The 21,582-nt window shown below is 44.9% G+C and overlaps 2 protein-coding genes across 5 annotated transcripts in view; both read right to left on the reverse strand.

Moving 5' to 3' along the window:
- Positions 1-364: 364 nt before the first annotated feature.
- On the reverse strand, positions 365-5,068 carry LOC133151076 (uncharacterized protein K02A2.6-like). The gene has a single exon (XM_061273823.1). The coding sequence runs from the start codon at positions 4,941-4,943 to the stop codon at positions 2,133-2,135; it is 2,811 nt and encodes a 936-aa protein (XP_061129807.1). The 5' UTR covers positions 4,944-5,068; the 3' UTR covers positions 365-2,132.
- Positions 5,069-14,334: 9,266 nt separating this feature from the next.
- Positions 14,335-21,582, reverse strand: part of LOC133152007 (teneurin-3-like) — a 490,458-nt gene continuing 483,210 nt past the window's right edge. For all 4 annotated transcript variants that reach the window (XM_061275473.1, XM_061275476.1, XM_061275475.1 and 1 more), the window contains one exon: positions 14,335-16,645. In XM_061275473.1, the coding sequence (XP_061131457.1) occupies positions 14,936-16,645 (1,710 nt within the window). In that variant the 3' untranslated portion in view covers positions 14,335-14,935. The remainder of the gene's footprint in view (positions 16,646-21,582) is intronic.

Here is a 21,582-nt window from a genome sequence, read left to right on the forward strand (position 1 = left end):
GAGCTATTCTTTACTTTTCTCTCTCTCTCTGTTGTTGGGGAAAAGTTTTGTCTTTTAGTATAATCTAAAAAGAGACATGGTACCAACAGAGATGCAGGGCTTAATCGTCATGAGCAGCAAAACTATCAATTTGTAAAGCCACTGGATACTTACATTTAATATTGTAATACTTTAGTGTTGTTTATAGGAAGTGGAGTTACAAATAAAACGTATGGCGTTCGACCACAAATTGAAAAGGGGAAAACTTTATTTATAAATGACTGACTAAAGCGTAGTAATTATTGCTTCAAATAGCACATCAACCACAAATGCTTACGATTTTTGGTTAGTGTAAAGTTCTTATGCTCCTTAAATAAGGCTTCAGTTGAACTTTATACTAGCTTCAGCTAGTTGTTTATTTTAATCACTCACGTAGTCTCATGCTAACACTCTTCTTCTACTGCCTGTACATACATTCCGTCATACAGAGTTCCCTTGAGGCTATACAGCCCTCTGTGGGTGATCGTCTGCAATCACATATCATTACATCCCCCTTCCAAACAGGCAAACACAACATGAACATATCGTGCAACACAAAATGTCGTCTAACCCATATACTAGATATGATGACAACATACCATTAACTTTTCTGGATCAAATCCAATGAATATCAAACACTGAATTGTTCTGCACATTTACACAACTGTAAAAATCAATAACACATTTAACATACCAAATTCAGTACAAGTATGAACTTTTTTTTTTTTTTTTTTTTATGTAACAGTGCCTAGTGCAGGGGTGGGCAAACTTTTTGACTCGCGGGCCAAACTGGGTTCTAAATTTGGACCGGAGGGCCGGACCAGGAGCAGATGGTATAGGCGTTGTGTGAAGTCATATAAGCGACCTGTAAAGGTCATTGCATAGAAGATCTTGGCCTTTAGTAGGTAGTAAAGCATGGATATTCCAAACAAGTTTTTTGAAAACAAATGCATTTATTAACAGCATTAAAAAAAAAAAAATTCACTAAAAAACTGCTATCAGTGATTCTCATAAAATACGACACTGTTATTATGAATAACAATCTCCATCACTTCAGTGCCTGCAGGTCAGATTAATGAAAGATGTTTATCTTATGGGATCACATCAAACGGCAAACATTCTGACCAAATATATCATCTTGAAGAATCGGCGAAAGCATACATCCAAATAAAGTAATCAAAACAGCAACACGGTGAGGGGTATCTGAAAATCAGAGCAGAGTTTTAACTCGCAAACACCTGGTAACAGAGGTGAGGAAACGGGAAACACTTGCTTAAAGTAAGCCTTAAGAACTTTACAGGTTAAGATTAGTCGCAAATAGGTGGTGCATCAATGTCCTTGAGCATCCTGCATTGTTTGAAAATGAGAATGGTCGCTAGTTTCAATCCCTGCTATGTGTACAAATCATATTCAAAATGCATTTTTTTACAATAAACTTGAGAGCCTCCCGTTCATTTTCAGTGGGAACAGTGTTGTTGGTGTCCCTTTTTTGCTAGTGCGTCATAGTCTGGAGTAAAATTTGTTGTGGCAATTCTTAGGCGAGATCCGAGGTGTTGGTCCGTTTACCTTGATCTGTGACGGGTTGATGTTGATGTGGCTGAACGTCACGTCGCGTACGTCGAGCCAAATTGGCCACTCTTTTTTAAACACTCGGCACTCACTTCTTTTTTTCGGGCCACTCATTTTAATGGAAGGATTCCAGGGGAAGGTTTGTGGGTGGCTTTAGCGCAAAACTGCATCTGAAAGCTCAGCGCGCGAATTATAAGAATGCTGTCGTCAAAGCCCACGCTCTAAATTCAGGACTGATACGAATAGAGCGACAGTGCGCCAAGTCCGTACTACTGAATACGTACACGCACTTGTGAGTGTGCACCGAGCTTTCTGACACGGCTTCCGGTAGTAAATGCGCAGGCGAGCGCTTCGCCATCTACTGGGGAAACGTAGTCATTGCAGGCAAAATGACAAAAAAAAAAAAAGTTTAATAATACAATTTGTTCAGGGTTGGCGGGCCGGATTAAACAGTCCCGTGGGCCGGATGTGGCCCGCGGGCCGTAGTTTGCCCACCCCTGGCCTAGTGCCAACAACTTTCTTTCACTTTATATTAGTTGAACAGTTCACTCTTGTTCTATGAGCCTCCCAGGGGGCTTTCTAGGTCTAGTAGACCTTCTGAGTGTCACAGTCATTGAGGGAGGTGAAGGAGGCTCACTGTGGTGCACATCTGGAGTAGCAACTTCTGGCTGTTCAGCTCCAACCTCCTCAGCTTGATTGTCAATGTCCCGAGTCTTTAACAGACTCCTCCTGTTTCTCCTTAATACCTGTCCATTCTCTGTCTCGACCACAAAAGACCTGGGACCTACTTCACTGAGGACTCTGGCTTTTCTGTCCCAGGACTCAGGACCCTCAATCCTCACAACATCCCTTTCCTGAAGAGGTTCCAGTTGTGTTGCGGTTTTATCATAGTTCATTTTCTGTCTGTACTTGAGTCTCATTCGTTTGTTAGTCAGTCCATCTGTGTTGTTGTTATCATTGTGTCTTGAAATGTGTGGAAGTGTGGTGCGCAGCTTGCGATGCATGAGTAGCCCAGCAGGTGATGCACCACACTCCAGAGCTGCAGACCTGTAGCTTAGCAAAGCCAGGTAAGGGCCAGCCTTACAGTCTTTTGCTTTTTTCAACAGTCTCTTTACAATCTGCACCCCTTTTTCAGCTTGTCCATTAGCCTGTGGATACAACGGGCTAGAGGTGACATGTTGAAATCCATATACCTGTGCAAACTCACTGAATTCCCCACAGTCATATTGTGGACCATTGTCACTGACAACACATCGCGGAATTCCATGTCTGGCAAAAAAACCTTTCATGTGTGTGATGACAGACTGTGCTGATGTACTGGATAATTGTGCAACTTCTGGATAGTTAGAATAATAGTCTATCACCAGAAGATAGTCCTTGCCATGCAGATGAAACAAATCTGTTCCCACTTTTTGCCATGGTGCAGTGGGTGGGTCTACGATTAGCATCGGCTCTTTTGTTTGTTTGTAATGATGTTTGAGACACGTTTCACACTGCTGTGTCATCTCCTCAATGTCTTTGTTGATGCCCGGCCAATAAACTGCTTCTCTTGCTCTCCTTTTGCATTTCTCCACGCCCAGATGTCCCTCATGTATACGCTGAAGCATGTCCTGGCGCATGGATTGTGGGATGACAATCCTGTTTTGTCGCAGTAGCAGCCCATCCGCCACACACAAGTCCGCTCGCACAGGGTAAAACCCTGGGCAGACTCCTCTTGACCATCCATTTTGTAGATGGTGTGAAACTTTCTGCAGCAGAGGATCTTTTGCTGTCTCCTGTACAATTTTCTGTAGCATACCATCTGATGCTGGGAGTGAAGCAGTCACCATGTTTATGTGTGTTTCAGACTCATCAGTCACCAGGGTGACCAGCATGCCACTGTTTGGTGCTGGTGCTCGAGATAAAGCATCTGCCAGTACAATATATTTTCCAGGTGTGTAAATAAGCTCAAAGTCGTAGCGCTGCAATGCCATCATCATGCGCTGAATTCTGGGTGACATGTCGTTAAGGTTCTTTTTTCTGATTGTGATGAGCGGTTTGTGGTCGGTCTCTGCTGTAAAGGTTGGCAGTCCATACACATAACTGTGAAACTTTCCACATCCAAACACTAACCCCAAAGTCTCCTTTTCTATTTGAGCATAGCGCTGCTCGGTCTCTGTCATTGATCTAGACGCATATGCTACAGGTTGCCATTTGTCCTCATTCATTTGTAGCAGTGCTGCTCCCAAACCATCTTTTGAGGCATCAGTGGAGATCTTTGTGGGTTTTGATGGGTCAAAGAATGTGAGGACTGGCTCTGTAGTTACAGTTTCCTTTAATTTTTTCCACTCCCTCTCATGTCGATAAGTCCATTCAAATACTGTATTGTGCTGCAGTAACTCCCTGAGGCATGCCGTCTTAGAGGTAAGATTAGGGATGAACTTTCCCCGGAAGTTGATCATCCCCATGGCTCTCAGGACACCTTTTTTGTCAGTGGGGGCAGGCATATCCAATATGGCTTGCACTTTTGACTGGTCAGGTTCCACACCTTCACTTGTGACTTTGTCTCCCAAAAAAGTCATCTCTTTGACACCAAAGAGACACTTGTCTCTATTCAGTTTTAGTCCATGCTTTTTGACTCTCTGAAAGAGTTTCTCCAGTCTTTCATCATGTTGTTGTTGTGTTTTTCCCCAGACGACCAAGTCATCTATGTAAACTCTGGTGCCGTCCAGACCCTCTATCATGGACTCCATTGCTCTGTGGAAGATCTCTGGCGCTGATTTAATGCCAAATGGGAGTCTTAAGAAACAGTAACGTCCAAATGGTGTGTTAAAGGTGGTGTACTTGCTGCTTTCCGGGTCAAGCCTCAGTTGCCAGAACCCGTGAGAGGCATCTAGTTTACTAAAAAACTTAGCACCAGTCATTTCACTAATGATCTCTTCCCGTTTTGGGATCTGATAATGCTCTCTCTTTATGTTTTCATTTAAATCTTTGGGATCAAGACAAACTCTTAAGGCACCTGAGTTCTTCTTTTTGACACACGTGATTGAGTTGACCCAATCTGTGGGTTCTTCCACTCGCTCAATGACCGCCATTTGAGTCATTCTTTCAAGTTCTTTTTTCAAGCCAGCTCTGAGTGGTGCTGGCACTCTCCTTGGGGCGTGCACAACAGGCTTGGCATCATCTTTGAGTTGTATTTTGTAAGTGTAAGGTAAAGTCCCATGTCCTTTGAAGACAGAAGAAAACTTCTCCACTATGTTTGCACTTCCCTCACACTGTTTTTGTTCCTGTCCTTTGTCTTGCATGAGTACCGTTTTTTTCCGTGTATAGTGCGCAAAATTTAACGAATTTATTGTCCTAAAATCTGGGGTGCGCATTATACATGGGTACAAAAAAATTTTAATTTTTTTTTTTTTTAATTTTTTTTAAAAAAAAAACGACAAAGTCGTGGAACAAAAAGACAGGGTGACATTACCAAAGACAGGAACAGAAAGCAAACAGACATCATGACAGTAACACATGCAATGATCCAACGGTGAGTGAGGGGCAGACAGGACTTAAATACAAAACACGTTACATCGATTGAGGTGACACAGGAACAGAAACTATGGCAACCTAGACACATAGCAAAACTGGGGACGAGACGTGACAAATGTCCCTCGAAATGAAACTTGAAATCACCAAGTTTTGGTTTCCAAGGGTGTTTTTATTCCTCTTCAACGTATCTCCCATACAGAGCCGCCTTTTTCACGTCCGCACGCCTCTTTCCCGTGCGCGCACGGAGCGCGGTGGTGCGTTTACGGGCAGTCGGAGAAATCAACGCCAACAAAAAAAATTACATCCAGCCTAGTTAAGACCATACCAAAGACTATAAAAATGGGACCCATTGCCTCGCTGCGTGTGTGACGATCATTGGGACTTAAAAAAAAAAAAAAAAAAAATTTAAAAAATTCATAAAAATTGGGTGCGTATTATACATGGGTACAAGCTTTTTTCCAGCATCAGCATGCCATTTTTAGGGGTGCGTACTATACATGGGGGCGCACTATACACGGAAAAAAACGGTACTTTAATGTTGTCAGTATTAATCTGATAGATCCTCTTTACTAGACCTAGATCCTCAGAGGCTTTGTCTCCTAAAAGAGACTCGTGTCCATTTGGCACAATGGTGAATAACAGGTTATGCTGTTTGCCTTTTGCCATTATTTTAAGTCTGCATCCACCTTTTGTCTGTATTGGCTGATTATTATAAGCCTTCAGGGGTGTGACTCTTTCTGTGAGTTTTTTAGGCTTCTCAGTCAGTGCATTTAAATCTTTCTCACTGATCAAATTAGCTTTAGCCCCAGTGTCAATTTTAAATGTTACAATTGTCCCATTAACTAACAGTGAAGCAGTCCATTTGTCACCTGTTACTGTATTTACAGCCTGATCTGAACCATTAATTCTGGAAGACACTGTCTTAACATCTTCATCGTGTGACACCATCTTTATGAAAAATGTGTCACTCAGATCATCACTGTCATCTGATTCTTCCTGCACTGTGTGCACACCCCGTCCCTTCTTAGAGAGACACATTCTGGCAAAATGGTTTTGTCCTTTGCACTTTACACATGTTTTTCCAAAGGCAGGACATTGTCTTGGTCTGTGTCGCTCACCACATCTCTTGCAAGTGAACATCTCCTTGTCCTTGTTTTTATTCCTGGTGTCACTGTTCTTAAATTTGCTCTGTGGCTTTCCTTTCACAAACACAGCGTTCACATCCTCGTTATCTTGGTGCGCAGCTCCGTGAGCAGGCTCCCTGAAAGTCAGTACTTGTTGTCGTGCAAGCTCACTGGCTTGACATATTTTTATGGCACCGCTAAGTGTGAGGTCTGTCTCCCTCAACATTTTCTCCCGGAGCTTCTTTTCATTTGTTCCAAAAACTATTTGATCTCTTATCATAGAGTCTCTGAGTTCTCCAAAATTACAGGACTGAGCTTTGATCTTTAGGTCGGTGAGAAAATTATCAAATGACTCACCCTGGCGCTGCACACGTGAGCGGAATACGTATCTCTCGTACGTTTCATTCTTCTTTGACATGCAATGCTCGTCAAATTTCTTTAAGACCTCTTCAAAGTTCTCTCCGTCTTCGGGTTGAGCAAACACAAAGGTGTTGAAGACTTCAATTGCCTCTGGGCCGGCGATGGTGAGCAGCATTGCTATTTTTCTTCCCTCCGCTCTTCGATCCACTCCGACCGCGGCGATGTACAGCAGGAACTGCTGCTTGAATGTCCTCCAACTTGCATCTACGTTTCCAGTTAGTTTTAACTGACCTGGCGGTTTTACTGCATCCATCGTGTTGCTTCTTTTGTTTTTTGTTTTTCTTTTTAACCCCGTCCTGGTACCATGTAAAGTTCTTATGCTCCTTAAATAAGGCTTCAGTTGAACTTTATACTAGCTTCAGCTAGTTGTTTATTTTAATCACTCACGTAGTCTCATGCTAACACTCTTCTTCTACTGCCTGTACATACATTCCGTCATACAGAGTTCCCTTGAGGCTATACAGCCCTCTGTGGGTGATCGTCTGCAATCACATATCATTACAGTTAGCACCTGATACCTGGATATGTCTGACTTCTCTTGCGTTCGGACTGGGCCGCTGCCGTGGCCATGCTTGTTTGTGTTTGTTTGGATTGGAACGGGGGGCGGAGGAGGAGGGCTTGGCTTGTGAGAAAAGGGGGCGGGAGCAGAGCAGTGCAGGACACGCCGGTGCAGCAGGCGGAAGGAAAAGTAGTGCTAGCATGAGTGCAAGTCGTCAAATTGGAGCAGAAAAAAATGAGGAAAAATATAATTAAATAATTGTAAGTATCGATATTTTAGCTAGGGAGATCGATACTCAAAAATGAGCAGCCTGGATCGATATATCGCTATTTTGGTATCGATCCGCCCATCCCTACTTGCTTCCTCTTTCCGGGAGCGCACTGCGCGTGTTGTGTTGTGAGCAGAGCACGCACGTGAAAGGGGAGTCGACAACAAGTACGCGGCTCCTGGGCTGGTGCTGTGGCTAGTGTCCAAAAAGACGAAGAAATTTGCTCCCCTTTAGGCTTCAAGTCATTCGTTTGGAAGCACTTTGGATTCCAAAGAAAATATGGCTCAACGGACAAGACACGTGCAGTTTGTAAATCCTGCCATGCGGTGATCAAATATTCAGGGAGCACAAATCTCGCTGCATATTTAAAGAAAAAACACGACATCAAAGTTCAGTGTTAAAATAAGCACTTTGCATACTGCAATACTCTTGTAATTTCCTAAATAAAGAGTTTGCAGTACCTTGTTGATTTTGCGTATGAATTGTTATAAATCAGGATACTGTTCTATATTTTCTATTTAAAAAAAATATCGATCGTAGAGCACTATATCGCGATATATCGTGAATGAATCGCAGCAGGCTTTAAGATATTGGCAAATATCGTATCGTAGTTCTTTGTATCGATATTATATCGTATCGTGACAAAACCTGCAATTTACACCCCTACTATATATATATCAGTCTTGCTTGTTTTTATAGATGTGTGACTTAAAGGCTCCATGCCATTGTTGTTCCTTTTTAATATATAATGTATACTATACGGTTTAAGACATTTTGAAAAAAATAGTGATTTTAAAAGTGGATTCTGTTGTTTAGTTGTTTTTTTTACCGTGGTACAGATTTAGTATCAAGAATCGTCGAAAATCACAGGTATTTGTGCCTACTACTGAAATTCTGAGGGGGGGGGAAAAGCACATCAAAACATTTATTTTTATTTTACCAATGTAAGACAACATTTCAAAGATCATGTGAAAGAAAACAGCAAAAACGTTTTCTTAATTTCAAAAAACAAAAAAAACCTGCAGAAATTGTAATGAAAGATAGTATATGTACTGTATCAAAGTTCGTGTGCAGCAAAAACAGAAAAAACATTTTCTTTCTTAATTTCAAAAAAACAAAAACAAAAAAAACTGCAGAAATTTGAATGAAAGATAACATACACTGTACGTACTATATCAAAGTTTGCGCGGAGCAAAAATAGCAAAAACATTTTCTTACGTACAGTACGTATTTTCACAAAAAAAAAAGAGTTTATTGGTCCCCTCCCATGAAAACATCGGGAAACTCGTCTGTAGGTGTTGCCTCTCTCGCAAATCTCTTTAGTTGGGAAGACTCTTCCACTGGATGTTCTTTCTTTTTTGCAAAGAACCTATCAAGTGTAACTTGTTTCTGCCTTCTATTAAGAATGTAATAACGAACAGAGTCAGTTGGCACGCGGGTCCTCCCGGCTCATCTTGCGAGGTTCGACAACCGAAATTTTGTCCGACATCCGAAGCAAAAATCTCAAATTTTTTGTTTGAATAGCGATTTGTTCGAGAACTGGGACGTTCGAAAACCGAGGCTCCACTGTATTTTCCATTAGTTATGTGGTGAATGGTCTTTGTTGTTTCGCTGGTCTCCAAAAAAACATTCGGTGGACGATGGCTGGTCCGGATAAGGAAGGACTTCGGTGACACACGACTGATTGGGAAAAGATTTATTCAACCGATGTCAAAGTGATGTCTCTCCAAAAGTTAGAGTGGCCCCATGAGCAAAGATGTTTCAGCTCTCGACAGCCAAGATGTTCGCCCCAAAAAGGCCCTCGCGCTTCTTGCTCTTGCCCCTTGCGCCCCCTGCGCGCCTCTCTCTATTTGTTCTCCCCCATCATTTGTACCTCGTAAGACAACAGCTGCGGTCCGAGTCTCACTCTACTGGTTACTTCCGATGCCCTTAAAAGGACATGGACAAAGGTCTTCCTGGTCACGGACGAATGGCCCTTCCATATTCTAAGTACCTACACATTATTGAAACTAGAGCTTCTCTGTACCGCAAAAATAGCTTAGGGTCTTCTCACTGCTGCAAGGTCCCCATTTAAGGTGACATACAGAATCCAAAATTTATCTCAGTTACAAAAACACTGTCCCAATTGCAGAAGCAGATTTCTCACATTTCCCTCAACATTTTATCCACATATCCTTATAGTTATTCATAATTACATAAATACCTAAATAACCGACAATAAAAGCTTCATTGATTATTAAGAATGCATCAAAAGGGCTATTTAATGCATTAAAATACAAAAGTTTGAATTTTCTTTCCTTTATTTAGTGATCATGTAGGGATGTCCTATCCTATAGAGCAGGGGTCACCAACCTTTCTTAAACCGAGAGCTACTTCCTGGGAACTGATTAAAGCAAAGGACTACCAGTTTGACACACAATTCTGAAATAGCCAATTTGCTCAATTTAGCTTTCACTATGTGTCATTATTGTCATTTCCAGTTCACATGTAAGTGTGATTTTAACAAGAATAGCAAAAATACAGTCAAACCTCGGTTTTCGACCACAATCCGTTCTAGAAGGCGGTTCGAGAAGCGAATCGGTCGAATTCCGAATCTATTTTTTTCATTACAAATAATATAAAAGAAATTAGTCCGTTCCAAGACTAAAATTAACGCCTATTTATTTATTTTTTTAGCATTTTTTCATTTGCACATTATTGTCCGGTCCCTCAACTGCAGCACACTGCCGAACGCGCAACCGTAGCGCGTCGCCCACCGCGCAACTGCACCGGGCTGCTCGCATTATTGTGACAGAGCCGTCGCTGAAATTTAGAAAATATTTTTAAAGTCCTGATGTACTTTCAAAAATTTAAGCGAACCTCAGTGCGCAGGGAGCTTAATTTGGTCCGATCCCGCAACCGCAGCACGCCGGGTGCTCACTGTCGCATTGCTTTGAGAGCGTCTTTGTGTCCTGAAGTATGCAGACGACACCACTCTCATCGGACTGATCCAGGATGGTGATGAGACTGCGTACAGACAGGAGGTGGAGCAGCTGGTCCATTGGTGCAGCCAAAACCACCTGGAGCTGAACCCGCTCAAGACCGTGGAGATGAAAGTGGACTTCAGGCGTGACCCTTCACCACTTTTACCCCTCACTGTCCGCAGTAATACTATTCTCTCCACAGACACCTTCAATTTTCTGGGAACCACAATCTCTCGGGACCTGAAATGGACCGGCCACATACACTCTGTCCGGAAGAAGGCCCAGCAGAGACTGTACTTCCTGAGACAGCTCAAGAAGTTCAACCCACCGCGAGAGCATCTGAAGATCTTCTACACTGCCATCATCCAGGCTGTCCTCTGCACCTCCATCACTGTCTGGTTTGGATCGGCCTCCAAACAAGACAAGCACAGACTGCAACGGACAATCAGGACTGCAGAAAAGATCATTGGAATCAACCTCCCATCTATCCAAGACTTGTACCTGTCCAGGACCAGGAAACGTGCAAGGAGCATCTCTAAAGACCCTTCTCACCCAGGTTGCAGTCTGTTTGAACTACTCCCCTCCGGACGGCGTTATAGAGCTCGGTACGCCAAAACCAGCAGACACAGAGACAGACTGTTGCTCTGATGAACTCACACCACTCTTAGAGTCTCAGAGTCATTATTGTGCAATAACATCCTGCTCTCCACACCTTTTTTGAATTTGTCTACACTGTTTGTACTATGTGTCCTCTCTGCATCCGTTGCAGCCTGGTCATCCTGGATAAGGGACCTTTCCATCTGTGGTCTCTTCTCAAGGTTTCTCATTTCCCCTAGCTGGGGTTTTGAGTTTTTCCTTGCCCTTTTGGGAGTTTAAGATCAGGGGATGTTTGAGAATATTTGCCATTTTTCACATGTCCTGAGTGTTGTTAGTCACCTAAATGTTGAACAGAGGCTGTGATTTACCGAAGTCAAATTCCTTGTTTGGCACGCTCAAACATGGCGAATAAAAACTCTTGAATCTTAAGATGGCTTTACTGCTCCCACTTGCTTTCTTTGGAGGCATGATTAGGGGATTAATACAATCCTCAAAGTATCGAAAATACAATAACAACGGAGTCAGTCGGTATCCGGGCCGCGCAGTCGCATTTTCTCGCGTCCTCCCGGCTCATCTCACGAGGTCCGACCTCCGAATTTTGTTCGACAACCGAAGCGAAAAAATTTCGAATTTTTTGTTCGAATTCTGATTGGTTTGAGAACCAGGACGTTCGAAAACCGAGGTTTGACTGTAAAATAAATAGATGCAGCTCACTGCCGCTATTTGAGCTAATTTTAGAACAGTCCTGCGGGCGAATCATGCGGTCCTCACGGGCGACCTGGTGCCCGCGGGAAAAGTGTTGGTGACCCTTGCTATAGAGGATATGCACTGACGTCACACATTTGGGCGGCCATTTTTGTTTGGGTGGCAAAAAGCCTCGTCCGCTGCCACTGGACTCGTGAGGATGGCGGCCTGGGTGGGTGTCATGAGTGATTATTTCATCCAGTTGGACCAAGAAAGCCGCAAGAGATGCATTGAAAAGTTGAAAAAATATAACATTCGTGTTGATCCGCTGTGGAAACCAAGTATGAATGGTATCAGCTCAAGCGTAGCAGGAGCTAGGACAGCAAGCGCTTGGTCCTCTGATAAGGCGACTTTTCCGCCAGTAACATATCCAGACATTTACAACTATTCGATAGTTGTTTTTAAGACAAGCTTGATATAAAAATGGAAACTGGCGGATCCAGTTTGGTGTTTCAAGTGGGGCCGGACTGATCTTTGGGTGTATCCGCCTGTGGCTGTACCCTGTATCCGCCAGTGACAATAGATGATTCTGACTTGTAATTGTAGATACGTGAACAATCTAATTATTAGAAACTAGCAATTGGACAAACATATTGTAATGAAGCTGTGCATTCCTTAGGTCATGGCCGAGTAGCAGCAAGTAAAAGGGAATATCCGAGCAATAGCTCACAGATTCAAGATTCAAGAGTTTTTATTCGCCATGTTTGAGCGTCCCAAACAAGGAATTTGACTTCGGTACATCACAGCCTCTGTTTAACATTTAGGTGACTAACAACACTCAGGACATGTGAAAAATGGCAAATATTCTCAAACATCCCCTGATCTTAAACTCCCAAGAGGGCAAGGAAAAACTCAAAACTCCAGCTAGGGGAAATGAAAAAACCTTGAGAAGAGACCACAGATGGGAGGGTCCCTCTTCCAGGATGACCAGGCTGCAATGGATGCAGAGAGGACACATAGTACAAACAGTTCAAAAAAGGTGTGGAGAGCAGGATGTTATTGCACAGCAATGACTCTGAGACTGTAAGAGTGGTGTTCATCAGAGCAACAGCCTGGGGGAAGAAGCTGTCTCTGTGTCTGCTGGTTTTGGCGTACAGAGCTCTATAACGCTGTCCGGAGGGGAGTAGTTCAAACAGACTGCAACCTGGGTGAGAAGGGATGAATGTTGACGTCAATAAAACAAAACTACGTACCTCCCACAAAGTGATCTGAGCAGTGGTAAGAATGGATCGTTGGCTTCCAAACCTTGGAGCTGTTGCGGCCATGTTCACCCTTCGAAGCGCCGCCGCCCAGCTATCCTTTCTGGTCTGGTCCGCAGGGAACCGATACAGCTTCCTTGTATCGCCTTTTTGGAAGTGATAGATAGGCAGATCCATTCACCATGGTCAAAGTTGCACCGTAACAACTCTGCCACCGATAAAATGCTAAAAAAATGCCGCAGTTGTTAGAAAAATGTATATATATATTATCATGCGTTCTCTAATCAATGCTTTACCCCAATAGAACTGCAAGAGATGCTTGCTGTTTGGCCTTGCTGTTTTTATGATGTACCACAGAAGAGAGATTACAGCTGGGTCACTGTCAGAATAATTTAAGTAAAGCCTTGTCATTTACGAGTTTATGGCTTTCCTTTTATCTAGGCTCTTTCTCTTTAGTGACAGGGATCTTTTGATCCCTGTCAGCCATATGTATCCTTCCTGTCCTTATGTTATCTGTGTGTTTTTGTTCCTGTAAGTGAAGGCCTCCACTACCAATGAGCAGAGCTTATTTGCATAGGCAAAATGTTCTTATTTGGTTGAAAGAAACTTCATTCCTTTTAGTTAACTGTAGGTTTGGTTCATAGATTGTTGTTGATCAGAACTGTTTTTCTTTGTTAAGTGTTAAACACAGTTTGAAGTAGTTGCGTGCAAGTTATCCTATATTTACTCAATGTTTGTTTAAGGAACTGCATACCAGTTACCTTACATTTACTTAACATTTGTTTTAGTGTTTAAGACAAGTTACTTATTGTTATTGAGTGTTAATTTACTAAGTAGATAAAGTCTAGCAAAGGTCTAGTTGCATTGTTCCACAGGAAAGCGGCAATTGAAGTTATCTGATCTCACTCGCGGACGACTCGGCCAAACAACTGGAGAAGAACAGATGGACAAACCCTGCGCGGGTCACGGGCCGACAATGAAGTGCTAATTCACACCACACTACATTCCTTAGCTAATCAGCGTTGCTACAGACACAATCTCCCCTCCCTTTAGTGTAGCAACGCCTCTGTAACCAGGGCAACCAAAACATTAAATAGAGGAGCACGTGGAGGGAGAACTCAGAATTGATGGAGATTGTAACCGAGTTTCCTCTCTCTATCGTTCTCCTCGCGAGAAAAGACTTAATATTCTGTCTCACTTGTGGTTTGTTTGCTGTTGCTCTTCTCTTAATAGTTATTCAGTTATTGAAATAAACCTGACAGCAGTACACGTATCTCTAAAGCTAAATCCAGCCTTGGCCCTATTAGCACCATCTAGCATCCATCGCTTTTTGCCACCCAAACAAATTGTCAGGTCTAAGTGCCATCAGACATTAAACCACACGCTGGAAGGAAGAGGAAAAGACAACCAGAACAGGTTTATTCGCGAGGAGAACAATAGAGAAAGGAACCTCAGTTACAATCTTCATCAATTCTGAGTCCTTTCTTCACATGCTCCTCTTTTTAATGTTTTGGTTGCCCTGGTTACAGAGGCGTTGCTACACTAAAGGGAGGGGAGATTGTGGCTGTAGCAACGCTGATTAGCTAAGGAATGTGGTGTGGTGTGAATTAGCACTTCATTGTCAGCCCGTGACCCCCGCAGAATTTGTCCCCTTTCCTCAATCAGCTGTCTTCCCCCATGGTTGGCTGACTCGTCCTCGATTGTGATCAGATTCAAGATTCAAGACTTTTTATTCGCCATGTTTGAGCGTGCCAAACAAGGAATTTGACTTCGGTAAAAACACACCCTCTGTTCAACATTTAGGTGACTAACAACATTCAGGACATGTGAATAATGGCAAAAACAGTGTAGACAAATTCAAAAAGGTGTGAAGAGCAGGATGTTATTGCACAGTAATGTCTCTGAGACTCTATGAGTGGTGTGAGTTCATCAGAGCAACAGCCTGGGGGAAGAAGCTGTCTCTGTGTCTGCTGGTTTTGGCGTACCGAGCTCTATAACGCCGTCCGGAGGGGAGTAGTTCAAACAGACTGCAACCTGGGTGAGAAGGGTCCGTAGAGATGTTCCTTGCCCGATTCCTGGTCCTGGACAGGTACAAGTCTTGGATAGATGGGAGGTTGATTCCAATGATTTTTTCTGCAGTTCTGATTGTCCGTTGTAGTCTGTGCTTGTCTTGTTTGGAGGCCGATCCAAACCAGACAGTGATGGAGGTGCAGAGGACAGACTGGATGATGGCAGTGTAGAAGGTCTTCAGAAGTTCTTGCGGCAGGTTGAACTTCTTGAGCTGTCTCAGGAAGTACAGCCTCTGCTGGGCCTTCTTCCGGACAGAGTCTATGTGGCCGGTAACATTTCAGGTCCCGAGAGATTGTGGTTCCCAGGAACTTGAAGGTGTCTGTAGAGAGAATAGTATTACTGCGGATAGTGAGGGGTAAAAGTGGTGAAGGGTCTCGCCTGAAATCCACTTTCATCTCCACGGTCTTAAGCGGGTTCAGCTCCAGATGGTTTTGACTGCACCAGTGGACCAGCCGCTCCACCTCCTGTCTGTACGCAGTCTCATCACCGTCCTGGATTAGTCCGATGAGAGTTGTGTCGTCTGCATACTTCAGGAGCTTCACAGGAGAGTCACCTGAGGAGAAATCATTTGTGTAGAGAGAGAAGAGCAGTGGGGAGAGGACGCACCCCTGAGGGGCTCCAGTGTTGGTGGTCCGGGTGTCAGATGTGATGCTCCCCAGCCTCACACGCTGTCTCCTGTTGGTCAGGAAGCTGGTGATCCACTGACAGGTGGAGGCAGGCACCGCAAGCTGGATGAGCTTCTGTTGGAGGATGTCAGGGGCGATGGTGTTGAACGCCGAGCTGAAGTCCACGAACAGGATCCTGGCGTACGTTCCTGGGGTGTCCAGGTGGTGCAGGATGTAGTGCAGTCCCATGTTGACCGCATCATCCACTGACCTGTTTTCCCGGTAGGCAAACTGGAGGGGGTCAAGCAGGGGGCCCGTGACCTCCTTCAGGTGGTTCAGCACTAACCTCCCGAACGATTTCATGACCACAGATGTCAGTGCGACGGGTCTATAGTCATTCAAACCTGTGATGGCGGGCTTCTTGGCCACTGGAACGATGGTGGAGCTCTTGAAGCACGAGGGCACCTCACACAGCTCCAGAGAACGGTTGAAGATCCGTGCAAAGGTGGGGGCCAGCTGCCCAGCGCAGACTTTCAAGCACGAAGGTGACACGCCGTCTGGGCCTGGTGCCCTCCTGGTCTTTTGTCTCCGGAACATCTGGCGCACTTCCTTCTCGCGGAACTGGAGTGCGGGCGCGGCCTCTGCAAGAGAGTGAGTGGGTGACAACGATGATAGAGGTGTGGACAGAGCAGTTGTGGGGAGAGGTGAGTATATAGATTGTGCTGGAGGAGGTCCCGTTGTGTGGGAGGACCGATCAAACCTGCAGTAGAACTTGTTTAGCTGGTTAGCAAGCCTTGGGCTCTCTACAGGACGGGGGGTTCGTTTCTTGTAGCCCGTAATGCTCAGCAGACTTTTCCACACCGTTGAGGGATCAGGATTGGCAGAGAGGTGTCTCTTCAGGTTCTCCCCGTAACACCTCCTGGCTTTCCTGACCTCTCGGTTCAGTGTGTTTCTGGTCTGCCTGAACAGCTCGCGGTCGCCGCTCCTGTAGGCCTCCTCCTTGACTTTGCGCAGAAACTTGACTTTGCGCAGATAACTTGAATTGCCGCTTTCCTGTGGAACAATGCAACTAAACCTTTGCTAACTTTATCTACTTGGTAAATTAACACACAATAATAATGAGTAACTTGTCCTAAACACTTCAACACGCATTAAGTAAATGTGGGGTAACTGGTATGCAGTTCCTTAAACAAACATTGAGTAAATATGGGATAACTTGTATGCAACTACTCCAAACTGAAAAACAGTTCTGATCAACAACAATCTATGAACCAAACCTACAGTTAACTAAAAGGAATGAAGTTTCTTTGAACCAAACAAAGAACATTTCGCCTATGCAAATAAGGTCTGCTCATTGTTAGTGAAGGCTTCTTTCAGGAGCAAAAACACACAGACAACATAAGGACAGGAAGGATACATATGGCTGACAGGGATCAAAATACATCCCTGTCACTAAAGAGGAAGAACCTAGATAAAAGGAAAGTCATACACTCATAAAGACAAGGCCTCCAGGTCTGGCAGGCCAAGGCTTCACTTAAATTATTCCAACACAAACAGTCAGCCGGTCTGTGACGTCACATGCATATCCTTTATAATCGTAAGCAGCATTATCATAACAGCCCTCACCAATCGCCGTTGTAGTTGCGTGTTGTTTTCTAAATGTGTAACAAACACAGCGGAGACATCTTCTCCCAGGCTGTTGCTCTGATGAACTCACACCACTCATAGAGTCTCAGAGTCATTACTGTGCAATAACATCTTACTCTTCACACCTTTTTTGAATTTGTCTACACTGTTTTTGCCATTATTCACATGTCCTGAATGTTGTTAGTCACCTAAATGTTGAACAGAGGGTGTATTTTTACAGAAGTCAAATTCCTTGTTTGGCACGCTCAAACATGGCGAATAAAAGCTCTTGAATCTTGAACAGATAGGTGGGACGACCAAATGCGACACACTGTTTATTGGAGAAATTAGGTGAGCAGACGTGACGTTCCAGGAACAAGACGGAGTCGTGGTCAGTGATCGGGCGTTCGGTCAGGGCTGGCGGGGTTCGGGCTTGGTCATTGGATGGGAGCTTGGTCAGGGCTGGCGGCATTTGAGCTTGGTCGGTCAGTACACGGAAACAGGTCGGCAACTGGGAGGCGACAAGAGCGAAGAGAGCAACAAGGCACAGAGCAAGAGCACAGAAGGGTAGCATACTGGGACAAACTGACAAGGTAGTGACTGCAGTGTGATGTTTAAATAGGACAGGTAAACAAGCAGAAACAGGTGTGGGTTAGGGTGTGTGGCTGTGACGCTGTGACCATGGTACAGTAATCCCTCGCTACATTGCGGTTTGTTTATCGCGGTTTCACTACATCGCAGATATTTTTTCCAAAAATGTAAACGTCAAAATAAAACTTCTAAATTGAGGAATTATGGCACAAAACTTGCCCACACGCCACCAGAAGGCAAGGAGTGCCCACACAATTGCAGTGCCTACATTGTTATAATAATAAGAGTTCTAAAAACATATTTACAGTGTTGTACCTTGTTATAGAGAAATTGTTATAATAATAAGAGTTCTAAAAACCTACAGTCAAACCTCGGTTTTTGACCACAGTTCCAGAAGGCTGTTTGAGAAGTGAATCTGTCAGACTTGGATCAGGGAGAGGATTCGGATGCAGAGTGCCAACAAAAAAGTAATTTATTCTGACAGGTCGGAGTCAGCAAAAAACCAAAAGCGCCTCAAAAGAGGGAAAACACGGTGGCAAAAAACAAAAACTGAAAAACACAGAGCTTAGGCTTGACAACAAAGGTCTCTTCACAAACTAGGTTCTCTAAAGGGTCTCTTTAACTCACGCGATCGCTGGTGCTCTGGACGGGAATAGACGCACTGGCACAAGACAAGGGGAAGACTGACTAAATACACACAGAAGGGTAAGGGCACAGGTGCAGGCAATTAGGATCAAGGACACAGGTGCACACAATTGGGATCAGGGAATCCAAGTAGACTGACGCACAGAGGAAGGACCCATGAACTGAAACGAGAGGAGAGTTATCAAAATAAAACAGGAAGTGACAATGCGACAAACAGGACAAGACAACAATAACCCACAAAACAAGACGGCATGACATACCCCCCCCCTCCTACTAGGGCCGGATCCCAGACGGACCAGGAGCATCAGGGTGAGCCGCATAAAAGTCAGTAAACAGGTCAGGGTCTAAGATAAAACTCGGCGGCACCCATTGCCGCTCCTCTGGTCCATAACCCTCCCAGTCCACCAGGAATTGCCAGCCCCGACCCCACCTGCGCACCGCCAATAGCTTTTTGACTGTGTAAGCCTGCCCTCCCCCCACTGTTCGCAGTGCCGGAGGCGGCACGGGGCCTGGCACCATCCTACTGTCCTTGGCCGGTTTGACTTTCCTGACATGAAAGGTGGGATGAATGGAAAGGGACATGGGCAGGTGAAGACGCACAGCGGCTGGGTTGACGACCTTGGAGATGCGAAACGGACCAACAAAACGGGGTGCCAGCTTTCTGGATTCCACCGGGAGGGGAAGGTCTTTTGTGGACAGCCAGGCCCGTTGGCCCTGCCGGTAGACGGGTCCCGGTCGCCGCCTGCGGTTGGCGATCCTCTTGACTCTGTCCCCTTGGCAGACCAGAGTGGCCCGTGCCGCCGACCAAATGCGACGACAGCGTCGCACCAAGGCGTGTGCCGAGGGAACGGACACCTCCAGCTCACTGTCGGGGAAGACCGGGGGCTGTAACCAAACACACACATGAAGGGAGACAGTGGTAGGCAGGGAATTGGGGGCGAATTCCACGCACGTGAGGTTCTTGCTCCATGAGGAGGGGTTTTGGGCCACTAGGCAACGGAGACCGGTTGTGAGGCTCACGGTAGCCCCTATGAGCTTGCAAAACTTGGATATAAATTGGTGACCCCTATCAGAGACAATATCCTGTGGGAATCCGTGAATTCTAAAAATCTAATCCATCATGACCGTTCGCTTTCCCGAAGGTAACTTGGGCAGGGCAATGAAGTGAGCCATCTTGGAGAATCTGTCTACCATGGTTAGTATAGTCGTTTTACCCTTGGACGTAGGAAGCCCTGTGACAAAGTCCACAGAGATCTCAGCCCACGGTTGAGAAGGAATGGGGAGGGGATGCAGCAGACCCACACGGGCGCCGTGGGAGTTCTTGTTGCGGGCACAGACGGAGCAGGCTCCAATGTATTTCCTGACGTCTGTCCCCATGGATGGCCACCAGAATTGCTGCCGAACCACATACAGGGTTCTTCGCATGCCTGGATGACAAGCGAGCCGGGAGGTGTGTGCCCAATGGACAACCTGTGGGCGCAGCCTTGTGGGAACAAACAGTCTGTTCACTGGACATCCCCTAGGGCAGGGGTGGGCAAACCTTTTGACTTGCGGGCCGAACTGGGTTCTAAATTTGGACCGGAGGGCCGAACCAGGAGCAGATGGACGTAGTGTTTGTGTGAAGTAATATAAGCGACCTGTAAAGGTCATTGCATAAAAGATTTTGGCCTTTAGTAGGTAGTAAAGCATGGATATTCCAAACAAGTTTTTTGAAAACAAATGCATTTATTAACAGCATTAAAAAAAAAAAAAAAATCACTAAAAAACTGCTATCAGTGATTCTCATAAAATTCGAGACTGTTATTATGAATAACAGTCTCCATCACTTCAGTGCCTGCAGGTCAGATTAATGAAAGATCTTATGAGATCACATCAAACGGCAAACATTCTGACCAAATATATCATCTTGAAGAATCGGTGAAAGCATACACCCAAATAAAGTAATCAAAACGGCAACACAGTGAGGGGTATCTGAAAATCAGAGCAGAATTTTAACTCGCAAACACCTGGTAACAGAGGTGAGGAAACGGAAAACACTTCCTTAAAGTAAGCCTTAAGAACTTTACAGGTTAAGATTAGTCGCAAACAGGTGGTGCATCAATGTCCTTGAGCATCCTGCATTGTTTGAAAATGAGAATGGTCGCTAGTTTCAATCCCTGCCATGTGTACAAATCATATTCAAAATGCATTTTTTTACAACTAACTTGAGCGCCTCCCCTTCATTTTCAGTGGGAACAGTGTTGTTGGTCTCCCTTTTTTGCTAGTGCGTCATAGTCTGGAGTAAAATTTGTTGTGGCAATTCTTAGGAGAGATCAAAGGTGTTGGTCCGTTTACCTCGATCTCTGACGGGTTGATGTTGACGTTCATGTGGCTGAACGTCACGTCGCGTACGTCGAGCCAAATTTGTCACTCTCTTTTGAACGCTCGGCACTGTGTCCACCTTGCTTTTCCTTGGGCGACTCATTTTAATGGAAGGATTCCAGAAAAGGTTTGTGGATGGCTTTAGCGCAAAACTGCATCTGAAAGCTCAGCGCGCGAATTATAAGAATGCAGTCATCACAGCCCACGCTCTAAATTCGGGACTGATACAAATAGAGCGCGAGTGCGCCATGTCCGTACTACTGAGTACGTACACGCACTTGTGAGTGTGCACCGAGCTTTCTGACACGGCTTCCGGTAGTAAATGCGCAGGCGAGCGGTTCCCCATCTACTGGGGAAACACAGTCATTGCAGGCAAAATGACCCCCAAAAAAAGTTTAATAATACAATTTATTCAGGGTTGGCTGGCCGGATTAAACGGTCCCGTGGGCCGGATGTGGCCCGCGGGCCGTAGTTTGTCCATCCCTGGTCAAATCAAACCCGCTTTAAGAGACGCGTCAATATAATCAGTCAGGGCCTGCTTTTCCGGTGCCGAAAGGGAATGAAGCCTCCCCTTGGGTATGGTAGAGCCGGGCAGGAGCTCAATGGCGCAATCATACGGACGGTGGGGCGGTAGAGAGGTAGCCTTTACTTCGCTGAATACCTCTGCGAGTTGGTGATAGCACATGGGAACCCCGGTCAGACCTGGGGTTTCTGTGTCTAGGGCAGGAGAAATAGAGACAGGGTCAGAACCACGTTTAGGGTCAATC

Source organism: Syngnathus typhle, linkage group LG3 (assembly GCF_033458585.1).
Source record: "Syngnathus typhle isolate RoL2023-S1 ecotype Sweden linkage group LG3, RoL_Styp_1.0, whole genome shotgun sequence".
Classification (NCBI taxonomy): Eukaryota; Metazoa; Chordata; class Actinopteri; order Syngnathiformes; family Syngnathidae; genus Syngnathus; species Syngnathus typhle.

Coding starts and splice junctions, on each gene's coding strand:
- LOC133151076 (XM_061273823.1), bottom strand. CDS start 4,943: ATGCGCACCCCAGATTTTAGGACAATAAATTCGTTAAATTTTGCGCAC.